The 12209-nt window shown below is 41.1% G+C and overlaps 1 protein-coding gene across 1 annotated transcript in view; it reads right to left on the bottom strand.

Annotated features, from left to right (window-relative positions):
- Positions 1 to 12209, bottom strand: part of szt2 (SZT2 subunit of KICSTOR complex) — a 113997-nt gene that overhangs the window by 73657 nt on the left and 28131 nt on the right. Inside the window, exons 22-33 of the mRNA XM_087170198.1 lie at positions 10757 to 10960; positions 10520 to 10617; positions 9822 to 9960; positions 9401 to 9724; positions 8405 to 8609; positions 7244 to 7371; positions 5515 to 5782; positions 2752 to 2923; positions 2534 to 2626; positions 2190 to 2268; positions 1283 to 1573; positions 926 to 1061 (exon numbers count right to left, since the gene is read on the bottom strand). Coding sequence (XP_087026324.1) covers positions 926 to 1061; positions 1283 to 1573; positions 2190 to 2268; positions 2534 to 2626; positions 2752 to 2923; positions 5515 to 5782; positions 7244 to 7371; positions 8405 to 8609; positions 9401 to 9724; positions 9822 to 9960; positions 10520 to 10617; positions 10757 to 10960 — 2137 coding nt within the window. The remainder of the gene's footprint in view (positions 1 to 925; positions 1062 to 1282; positions 1574 to 2189; positions 2269 to 2533; positions 2627 to 2751; positions 2924 to 5514; positions 5783 to 7243; positions 7372 to 8404; positions 8610 to 9400; positions 9725 to 9821; positions 9961 to 10519; positions 10618 to 10756; positions 10961 to 12209) is intronic.

Raw genomic sequence — 12209 nt, 5'->3', positions numbered from 1 at the left:
CAAATAATGTTCATTTGGTTTAAAGTGTTTTGAAACTGACAAAGTGTGTGAAAGAGTCAGAAAGCAAGAGAAACCATATTAATGCACATTTAAAGAAACAATGCAAAAAACTATTGCACTAGGGAGCGTTCAGGAATGAATATTTTATGTTTTCGACTAAATTGTAATAAATCAGAGAAAACTTGGGAAGAAAAATGTTTGGTTCATGTCTTAATTTCTCCGGACATTTCATCTGTTTTTCAGGAGCTGAAAGGCATCGAACCTTATTCCTTTTGTTACTGTGGTACTAGTCTTGGGACCCGTAACACTAGCACCTTTAAAAACACCGTTTACAAAGTGCTTTGAGCAACAAATCAAAAGCAATGATTGTCAAAAGCAGGGCTGAAATAAGGTAGAGTTACAGAGGGAGGACAAACAACATGATTTAATATAAGTAAGGACAATTAGAGGGAGCAGATACCGTATAGAAACACACACAAGCAAAAACAGTAAAACCGATAAAATGGCATTATGGAGATGATAGATAATAAGACGATATAAAGACAGTAAAACAACAACTACTCACATTGGAGTAGAATTACTAACATTTCTGACCGAAACAATTAATCAATGAACAAAGAATATTATTTTTCTGTTGATAGACTGATGGATTAATATTCCACTGATTGATACCAATAAACAATGATCTGATAAATACGAGGAAGAAGAAGAAGACTGGACGTAAACAATACAGGTTCATAAATATTAAACAAATGATCTGTTCCAGTGTTTCAGGTTCTGCAATAAAGGAAATGCATTCAACACATTTTTTAACTTTAATGATGAGAATCACTTTCATGCTGTGATCTGATCACAGGCTTCTGAATCAATATTAAAAACTAGAATTCACACGTCTATAATCCTCTCTCACTATGTTGTGACTCACCTGTTGTGATGGAAATCAGCCATGACTTCGATCTCCAGAGGTAATGTCAGGACAAAAATATCTAAAGTGACTGAGAGCTCATTCAAATCCACAGACTGCAGGGCCTCCGCATTCTCCAGACAGGATATGATCTCCCCTGCAATTACACACCTGGAGTGAGAACTGCAACAACAATGTCTCAACTTTTCAATGAAATAATACAGAATCAAGATGCAGCTGAGAAAACAAATGCTGTTATGATGAATGAATCAAGACTATCACTTTAGAATGGTGTAAAAAATGAAGGCCTTTTAAATAGAGAAGGGACCCAGAGATCAAATGTGATTTAACAAGGTGAGTAACCAGGGCTGTACTCACCGAGGCAGGTAGGCAGAGTCTGTATGGGCATAGAGCCGTGGCAGCTTTTCATATTGACCGAACATGTGACATGAACAAACAGCGGGGGCATGTCCAGCTGTTGCCCCTCAGGGTCCAGCAGGGAGTCTCCCTCCAGGATGCTGAAGGAGTCCTGGTCCTGGTTGACAGTGTTTGAGTCGGACAGGGACTGGTCTTCACCCTCTCCGTGGGAGCTGGGGCCTGCATACTCCTCATACTCTACCACCAAGTCTGTGTCGCTCTCCGTCATGACACAGCAACCTGACATATGTTCTGCACACACACACACACACACACACACACACACACACACACGCACACACGCACGCACACAAACGCACACACGCACACACACACACACACACACTTTATTTTTATGTGGCACAGAAAAATCATGTCACAATGAAAAACAATTCATTCAGTTATTAAAAAACAGACTATATAATTTCAATTTAACAAATGTTTGTAAATGTATCCATATAAAGCAAATACAAATAATCACTATATTTCTGTGTTTGATTGGTTTTAATTTACAGCTCATTCAGGAAGTCTTCAGACCCTTCACTGTTTTTATGCTAACATCATTTAAACTAATTTTCCCCTCATCAGTCTTCACTCAGTCCACAATGACAAAGTGAAAACAGGATTTTAGAAATATTTTTCCAAATGTATTAAAAAATTTAAAACTGAAATATCACATTGACATAAGTATTCACACATTTTATTATGACTGTAAATTTAGCTCAGGTTCCACCATTTTTCTAGCTCATCTCTGAGATGTTTCTACACCTTGACTGGAGTTGACCTGTGGTAAACTCAGCTGATTGGACTCACACCTGTTTATATGATGAGGGAAAAAGTGAATTGTAATGATTTGAATGATGCTCACCGTCCTCTGTGGCCGGCTCAGCTTCTGACACCAGCTCCTCACTGGGTCTTCTTTCTATCTCATCGTCCTCCGAGTCCTCCTGTGGAGACAAGCCACAGGTCAAAGGTTAATCCAGGCCAATCAACAGCAGCACTTATGTGGGCTGTGAGAGTGGCTTCACCCTCCATCCGACAGCTGATATGATTCTAATTGGTCTTTACCCTCACACATAATTCATTCATCTTTGAGGTTTGAGAATGAGCCAAGCCAATGTTGACCATCTTTGACTCAACTTCATCATGAGTAATAATGAGAATTATGAGCACAGCAAAGTCAGTCTGGATAAAAGCAGTTTGTCATCTTACCTCTCTCTTGGATGACGGGGGGCAGTAGAAGAAGTAGTGTGGGTTGGAGGGCACAGTTTTGAAATAGTGAGACACGATCTCCATGAATTTATCCTGTGAAATGATTCACTTAAATGTCAGTTTCACATGGTGGAAAATAAATCATGTACTCATTAATTACTGAGTCTATAATGAAATCACAATGTGACATTAGGATGGTGAACGACTGCAAACGCTACCTGTATGATTCTGTGCAGGTCTGGATACACTTCACACTTCGGCTGTGTCTGGAGCAGAGTCAGAGGGAACTCTGGGATCTTGGCTGTCCTGGATTCATCCAGGGTCAGAGGAGATGTGGGAGCAGAGGACTTCCCTCTAGACTCAGCTTCGCTGGAATCCTCCATGTCAATACTACTGCAACAAATATCACAACATAAATAATTGTGTTAGCTCTCTGAAACTGAGAAATGATTGCTGCCTGTAGACTTCAGTAAATTCACAGCCTTCACTGTGATGTTAGTCACTGTGTGGAGAGAAATCAGCCATCAGACTGAGACTGCCATCAAAATGCTGCCATGTTGTAAACAAAAAACTGATCTGATCAGACTGTTTAGTTGCCAGCCTGTTCTGTTGGCTGCTAAGCAAGGTGGGTACAGTGAGTGTTCATCACCATGTGTGACCCTTGGCATATCACACATGGTCATTTCACCCATTGCTCACATAAACATATTGGTCATTGCAGCTTTAAAGCTGAAGGATAATTCTATTAATTGAGTCAAAAGCAACAAACATCACTGATGTTTTATTTATCAGAAACAAATACCCGTCAACCATCAAGGTATATTTAGATGATTTTACATCACATAAAGTCAAGATCAGTCAGTTCATTGTGTGCATTCCTATGCAAATCTGAATATGTTAGAATAGTCCACATTCACAAAATATTCACAGCTCGCTTTCATTTTATTAGAGATACTTGACAAATGAGGGATCATAATATTTTTTGTCATTAAAACTTCACAGCTTTGGTGGAAAGTCAGTGAAGCTTGGATTTGGATTTGGTTGAACTGGTCTGAAACCAGCTCTTCAGGTAGCTGCTGATCAGAGCTGCTCAATGTTCAGATAGATAGATAGATAGATAGACACTTTAATAATTCATGTGTCCATTAGCTCATTGTTGATATTGATAATAATAATAATAATAATAATAATAATAATAATAACAACAAAAACAGTTTATGATCTGATCTGCCAAGTGGTGGTAGAGCTGAAGCAGTCCAGGCCTCCTTGACATTTGCATGTGTCTTATTTTCCCTTGTGGGACAGTCAACATACTGAGTGAAGCCAGTCAGGTGAGAGGTGAGAGTGACATGGTTAAAATCCCCCGATATTGCAATGAATGCATCAGGGTGCTGGGTCTGTACTTTCGCAACAGTCTCGTGGATGACGTCACACACGACTGTAGGCTCTGCTCGTGGTTGAATGTAAACAACAATGGCGACGATGTGCGAGAACTCCTTCGGTACATAGTACGGTCTAAGACCAGCTGCCAACAGTTCTATATCCCAACAGCAGATCTTCTCCTTCACTGTGATGTGACCGGGGTTGCACCATCTATTGTTCACAAGCAGAACCAGTCCTCCACCTTTATTCTTCACACTTGCTCTGGTGTCTCTGTCCACTTGTACTGCAGTGAAGCCTGTAAATCCACACAACGGTCAGGAGGGTTGTCGTTTAACCAGGTCTCCGTGAAACTCATGAGACTACACTCACAATATGCTCGCTGGTTCTTCACAAGTGCCTCCAGTTCATCACACTTGTTAGCCAGTTGACATTTCCCATGAGGATCGAAGGTAGAAAAGGCTTATATCTCCATCTCCTAGCCTTTAGCTTAGCCCCTACTCTGTATCCACGTTATAATGTAGCTTCTTCAGCTCAGCCGGTATGTGATGTTTAACTCCATATCTGGTAAACTTTAAAGCCAGGAGTTCTTCCTTTGTGTACATTATCTTCTCCTTTGTCAGACGAAACAACGACGTAGAATAAAAAACATAGATCAACAAGAAATATACTAATATATACAAATATATTGCAAAAAACTACGAGCTATGCAAACTTGCTGTCGGCGCGTCATTGACTATGACAGAAGGAAGTTTCGACCATTCTTCTGATAGAGCTGCTTCAGTCAGACAAATTCTCAGGATGTCTGGCTCTTCGAGCTCAGTCCACAGTATCTCTACCGGATTAGGGTCTGGGCTCTGACTGGACCACTTCAGATGGTGGATTTTCTTTGATGGATGGGGTCATTGTCCAGCTGCATCAGCAACTTCTCCTGAGCTTCAGCAGGTGGACAGACACCCTGAAATGATTCTGGAACCTTGATAAACTTGATGTGGGGTCACAATATGTGATCAACTGACCGCAAATAGAATCTAACCCCATTATAATAGCGATATGCCAAGGTGCAGGTGCCTGGCTTTCAAAGGGAATGGAAGATGGCACTGTGATTGGTTTATTGGATGTTACGCCCAAAACACTCCCATGAATAATTAAGAGACTAAGTACAACCCTTTTGAACGATGTGCCTGGAGCAGAGACTGTTTTTTCCACCATTAAAATAGCAATAAAGATATGGACACATCACATGCTTCAGACCATGAAGCAAAATAGAGCACAAAGTGTCTCTGACCCACAACCTCAAAACTGGTTTCACTGACTGACTCCAGGTCGGATAACTCGTGATTCCAGTTAGCTTCTGTTAATGTCATTAGTTGAGGATTACACAGTTTCAGCTGCACTGTCAATGTTTGTTTTCAATGTGGACAAGAGCAACAATGATCCTGCATTTTATAGGCAGATATTCATTCTATTGAATATACACTTTAATGTTTGTAATAAACACTGAATGTTTAATGCTGCTCATGTTGAATAAACATTCCTCATTCAGTTTCACACAAGGTTCAGGATCACTTTATCTGACCCTGATGACTCCTCGGTCTTACCTGGACATGGAGGCCACTGCAACCCTGTCACCTGGCCGGTCCTCTTCAACCTCTCCGATGATGAAAGTGGCAGGACTCCTTGAAGGTTTTGGATTTGCTCCCCATCCTGGAGCCTCCCCATGATCCCTGAAGACCCTGATGTGTCCACAGAGGGTCTGCAGGAAAGAGGTGATGTCAATCTCCTGTAGGGACTCTTCACAGTAGTCCATAGCCATCAGGACGTCCTGGGAGCTGATGCTGCAGGACTGCTGCAGGCTGCGGTACACACCTGTGGAGCACAGGGAGCCAATCAGTAACTAATGCTCAGATCCACGGACTCATCTGTGTTTTAAAAGAACACGCTTAACGTACAGCTGTGTCTTAGAAAAGAGAAACAGTGCAGCTCACTGAATTACAGTCAACCTGGAGCCAACACATGTATATTTATGTGTTTTTCTGATGCACTACGTGTTTCATAGACTCAGACTGTTGAGAATAAAGCTGTAACATGTATCAGTCTGATGTATGTTCTTCCTCTAAGCTTCATTGTTTCCAAAACCATTAAAACACAGCGACTGAACATCAGTGACTCTCACTGTCACTGGGTCACATGTTCCTTCATCACCATCAACACACACTGTGGTTTATTTTTACTGAAGTCTCAGATATGTTGTCCTAATGCCCCAAATACTCATTAAAACTGAATGTGGCTTCACTAAACACACATGTGGATTCATCCGCATCTGAAAATAGTCTCCAAAAAAAGAATAATCCATTTCCTCCTCCTTGAGTGACAGTTGTAAAGAACTAAAGTGAGCAGATGTTTTAAGAAATGACTAAGACTTTCTTGACAAGAATGAGAGTTTACAGCCACGCTAGCAACTCTGTACTTGAGCTAAAACTAATGCTAACATACTTATAGTGATGATGCTAACAAGTTGATGCTTCACAGGTATAACGTTTACCATATTCACCATGTTGGTTTAGCCTGTTAGCACTAAACAGAAAGTACAGCAGGCTGAAGGGAACCTCATCTGTTTTGCAGTCAGAGTCAGAGGATCAGCAAATTATTACAGGTCATCCTCAGGGGAACATGAACATGAACATCTGAAGAGATCAGTGGACCAACAGACCAACAGTCATCCCTCTTATGTAAATATCTCTGATTTCTTGTCTATTTAAAAATCCTTGCTGCTTTGTTCTTAATGTTTGTCTTTGAAATATGCAGCATAAAGTTTTATTACTATTCAGTCAGGGAACTGATGCTCGTATTGAAATTGAAATTACCACACCAATGAAATGATTGTTGCAAAAAGTGGTAAAATGCTTCAACCATGAACCGACAGACAGAATCAAAATTTAGAAGCTGTTCATCACAGATACTGTGTGTTCATTAGTGATACTGTGTGTGTATATATATATATATATATATATATATATGAAGTCTCTTTTATTTTCTTTTTTTTTTACGTTTTTAAATGTGTACAGTTACTATACCTTCCTGTGATTTCCCTCTAGTGACGTAAAGACGTCAGCACATCAGAGAGCTCCCAGCAGATGACCCATTTTCTTTTTACAGGTTTTAATAAAGTAATCACTGTGTAATTACTGGACAGGATACAGCACCAGCAGAGAAATACACTTACAGATAAACACTTTGAATGTTTACTTTTTCATTTTCTCAAGAAAACAGTTATTAATAACTCCTTAGCAGGTGTATGTTGGTGTGTGGAGGTGAGGAGGGGGTCACCTTTGACATAGCTCTGGTGGTAATGCTCCTGCAGCAGGCTGCAGTAGTTGGCCAGCTCCTTGTGTTTGTGAGGCTGAGCCAGGAGGTCGGTCCACGGGGACGGACTACTGCGGTCCTGAGACAGTGACCTGACAGAGACAGAGGCGGGGACAAACAGGCACTGTTACGAAGATCTCATTTGGAAAGTATGAGAGTGGTTCACTTTTTCACATATTATTATGTTGCAGCCTGATGCTAAATCCTTTAATTTAATTTCATCAGTGTACACTCAGTACACCACAATGACAAAGTGAAAAGAGAGTCTTAGACATGTCTGCAAATTGATTAAAAAGGAAAAACTGACGGTGCTGCAACACAATCACCTGCACAGCTCTACTGACTGAAGTATGATAAACAGAGCAAATTGACTTCATCACCTTCTGAATAAATGATCCCTGAATCTGTTAAAAACACAGCAACAAGCCTGAAGTCTTACCCAGTTAAATACTTAGTTATATATTTTATAAAGATAAAACAATTAATTAAACTGTGCATTTAAATGGTGCATTATTAAACATTATACAAATTATAAAACAAATACATTTGCAACACAATAATATTGTCTGTGTCTTTGTTCTGTCTTTTAAAGACGAATATAAATTTGCAGTTTAAATTAAATTCCAAAATTAGAAATTTAAAATATTTCAAACTTTATAAATAAAATGAGAAGATTAATTCCTTTTCTTCCATTTACCATCAGTATAAACCAGGAATTAGCCTGTCGTCTGTTTAACTCGATCATCATAGCAGGTTCATCTGCCAGACAACAGAGAGGACAGAATCCCCTGTGTGTCTACATCAAAGACAATGTGCTGTCGTGTGATACTGCTACAGGTGACAGTGTTGCATAGCATAGCAGCATAGTCTGGTAATAATTCTACTGTGTGACGCCATACAGAGTCACACGACCAGAAGACTATCTGTGGGATTGCTACTTCTGGAAAAGCAGAAGCTGAACTGTGTTGCTGGCTTGAATTTGTATGATGAAGCAGTTGAAGTAGCAGGAGAGAGAAAATGGGAAACGGATGAAGAACACTAACTATGGTGTAACCAGTCTTTTTCACATGGGCGCCTGTTGTCTTAGTTTGGACTGTCTGTGTCTTTGTCCCATGAACTCAGTACCTGAAGATGTCCCTGGGCTGGCGGCTGGAGTTGGGGTGAACCAGTTGCTCCTTCAGGTGCTCCAGAGAGCAGTTGTAGACATAAACTGGACACTTTAACTGGCTGCTGTCACTGGTGCTGTGCTGGGAAACCTGCCTGCCAAAGCTGATGTGGAAATCTGTCTTCTGTGGTTCAGAGAACTGGACTCCCTCTTTTTCTCCCAACTCTGGAAAAATTAAAAACAAGATTTTCATTAAACCCTACATGTATGAAATACATGTAAATACATAGCAACAGCACCATTTCAGCTTTTAGCATTTTATCTGTTCTCTTCTCTCCTCCTCTCTGTGCTCACATATACAGTATTTTAACACAGCTGGATTCACAATGAAACTGTTGACATTGACATGTTGTCATGACAACAGAGACCATTGACCAGTCTGACTCTGCGTTGAACCAACAGTAGACTGGCTGTTCACACCAGAAGGTCCTTCTGCTCCTCTGCTATTTTTTATCACATGTGGAGCTGGTCTTTATAACGACCTCATGACTTTATAATGTAGAAGCTTTTCACATGTTCCTGGATCAGCAGGACATTGCTTCATCTGCAACACAAGTTAAAGGAGCATCACCTTGTGTGATGGTCTGTCAGGAGGAGCTTCTCTGCTGCCTCTGTGTGTGTGTGTGTGTGTGTATGTGTGTGTGTGTGTGTGTGTGTGTGTGTGTGTGTGTGTGTATGCGTTTGTGTGTATATGTTGTGTTATTTAGCTGCTGTTGTTTTTTGTGGCAGGCTAATCAGAGTTTTATTGTGGTGACGTGTCTTAACTTTATCACTAAAAAACACAAATCTCACATATATGCGTGTGTGGGAATCCTAAAGGTAGCGTACAAGTGGACAGGTGATTCTTGTCTGACTATGAAACATAGCCCTGCCAGCGCCACTGCCTTAGCCCATTTTGGACTGGACCACACCAAGGTGGTTTTGACTAAAGCCCTGGACATGATCATTAGACTGACCTGAGCCGGGGGTCCCAATCTCTGTCTCTGAAACCCTGCTGTCCCAGCTGTCCTGTTCCAGAACCAGTGAGTCAGCGGGCCATGTCTGGCACTCAGACTGAGGTGAGACTACAGGGGACCTGGTGGTGAAATGTCCGCTGCTGGAGCTCCTTGGCAATTTACTGGCCAAACTGAGGCTAGATTCAGATTTCTCCAGCCCACTGGTGGAGCCAGACAGGGTGTCAGCCTGAGACTTGATGCTGGGGGTTAGAGTGTCATCTTCCTGCCTGCTGATGCTACTGTGAGGTTCTGTCTCCAGCCCTGCCGCCATCAGCATCAGAACATCTGCGAAACAAATACAGTACCCACATTTAACTTCTTCGCATTATGAGAATGTGGTTCGGACCCAGACAACCATGTTACACTGACACTGAAGGTGTACCTGTAAAAGAAGCAGGGAGGAAGGTAAGGAGGATCTGCTGGGCGCTGATGTACTTGGCATAGCATCTCCACTGTGGCATAGAGCAGCTGCTCTCCACCAGCAGGGGCTCTTCATCCACCAGGTCTGCATTACTGAAGCTCTGCCACAGACAGGTAACATGTTTATCAATGCAGTGGTAAACACTCATTAAGAGAGAAACAAATAAACATGTAGCTCAAGATTAACATAATTCTGCATCTGAGAAAGGCTCTGTTAATATTCTAATGATAACCACAGCGCTGAACCTTCAACCTTCCTCTTTACTATGAACCTCATTTTAATTCAGATCTTTACAGTAAGTCCAGATCTGTAGGAGGGAGACGTTGTAAATAGGCCAATATGAAGATGTAAAGACAGACCATTGTACAATTTAAAGTCGGTGGTGTTTTAGTTGCTCTTGGCTGGAGGTCTCTATGTGGGGGATCCCCACTCGCCCAGTGTCAAGAGCCCCGAGGGGGACAACAACAAAAGAAATATAGAGCAGATGGTACAAATCTGATGCCAGGTGGGGCTGGCTGCCTACTGCAATATAACATATATACGGTATGAATATATATTGATATACGAAGTACTGACATAGCACTGTATTTAATATTTATATAAAATCAATGACTTTCAACTATGGTTTAACACTCACATACATCAAGTTTGCGGATTACCTGTAAAGTGCTGGTAGATCCCATCACCTCCTTGCTGCTGCCAGTGGTGTGGAATGACGTCATTGTGTCCTGTCTGTCTGGAGGCTTCACACACTCCTCTGACAACACACAAAACAGATAAGAGGAAACAAAGACTCATCAGGAGCCTCTATTTGTGTCTGATAAAATGGACACCACAAGATATCTGACATCACACCTGGTAGGTCTGTTAACAGTGAGACGAGTTGAGACACTGACCTTTAATAACAGGTAAGGAGAAAGGAGCCATGTGGCCATCTCTTTCTCGCTCTAAGATGTGGTGCATGAAAGCGACGTGGTCACTGTCAGCTAATGGGATCTCTTTGTCACTGAGCTCGTGCTCCAGGCTGCTGTGGAAGAGGCTGAGCAGGAGCTCGTTGGGCAGACAGGTGGAGCTGTGAACCTGCTCCTCATTCTCCAGCACTGAGGACAACAAGCAGAAGACACAGAAAAACAAGGTCAAAGGACAGGACAACAAAGAGAAGACACAGGACTGAAGACTGTATGAGAATAGTCTGATAGATGAACAGTACGGGGACAGCATGAGAGATGAATGTATGAGAACAGTATGACAGATGACTGTATGAGAACAGTATGACAGATAACTGTATGAGAACAGTATGACAGATAACTGTATGAGAACAGTATGACAGATGACTGTATGAGAACAGTAGGACAGATAAACAGTACGAGGACAGCATGAGAGATGAATGTATGAGAACAGTATGACAGATGATTGTATGAGAACAGCATGACAGATGATTGTATGAGAACAGCATGACAGATAAACAGTACAGGGACAGCATGAGAGATGAATGTATGAGAACATAATGACAGATAACTGTATGAGAACAGTATGAAAAATGACTGTATAAGAACAGTATGACAGACGAACAGTATGAGAACAGTATGACAGATGACTGTATGAAAACAGTATGATAGATGAACAGTATGAGAAAAGAATAACAGATAACTGTATGAAAACAGTATGATAGATGAACAGCATGAGAACAGTATGAAAGATGACTGCATGAGAACAGTATGACAGATAACAGTATGAGAACAATATGACAGATCAACAGAATGAGAACATTATGAAAGATGAACAGCATGAGAACAGTACCTGTGCTGAATGTGAGGAAGAAGAGTTCGACCTGCTGACACTTGGGGAGCAGCTGAATGAGGTCAAACTGAAAGGGAACGATGTGGATGCTGTCCTCAGAGGCCAGAGCTTCAGCTGCATACATACAGGAAACAGAAAGTCAAAGACTTTCAAACAGAGCAAGAAGAATGCAATATTTGACCAAGCCAGCAGCAGCGAGGAGCATGTATTGGTAAACACGTATATACTGGTAAAATTAGCATAAACTTCAGGAATCATTAGTTTCTTCTAATTGCCTCCATTTTAATAAACCTAAAAAATTCCTGTAAATATGTTTCACTATAAACTTCAACTTCATTATCCATCAACTGACTAAAATATTTATAAGTAATTATACATGCCTTTGCTAGTAGTTTTAGTGAATAACATGTGTAAACACAGTATTAGTGAAAAATGGTGTTTCTGTGATAGAAGAGAAACAGTGAAAAAGTACATGATACTGAATTTATCTTGTGAGCCTTCAGTGTTTTTCACCTGGTCATCAGTAGTGACCTGATTTTATTTGTGTGT

This window comes from Seriola lalandi, unplaced genomic scaffold (assembly GCF_002814215.2).
Source record: "Seriola lalandi dorsalis isolate HSWRI2012SDOR001 ecotype SW California unplaced genomic scaffold, Sedor1 jcf7180002054933, whole genome shotgun sequence".
In the NCBI taxonomy this organism is placed as follows: Eukaryota; Metazoa; Chordata; class Actinopteri; order Carangiformes; family Carangidae; genus Seriola; species Seriola lalandi.
This window is presented reverse-complemented; position numbering and strand designations above follow the sequence as displayed.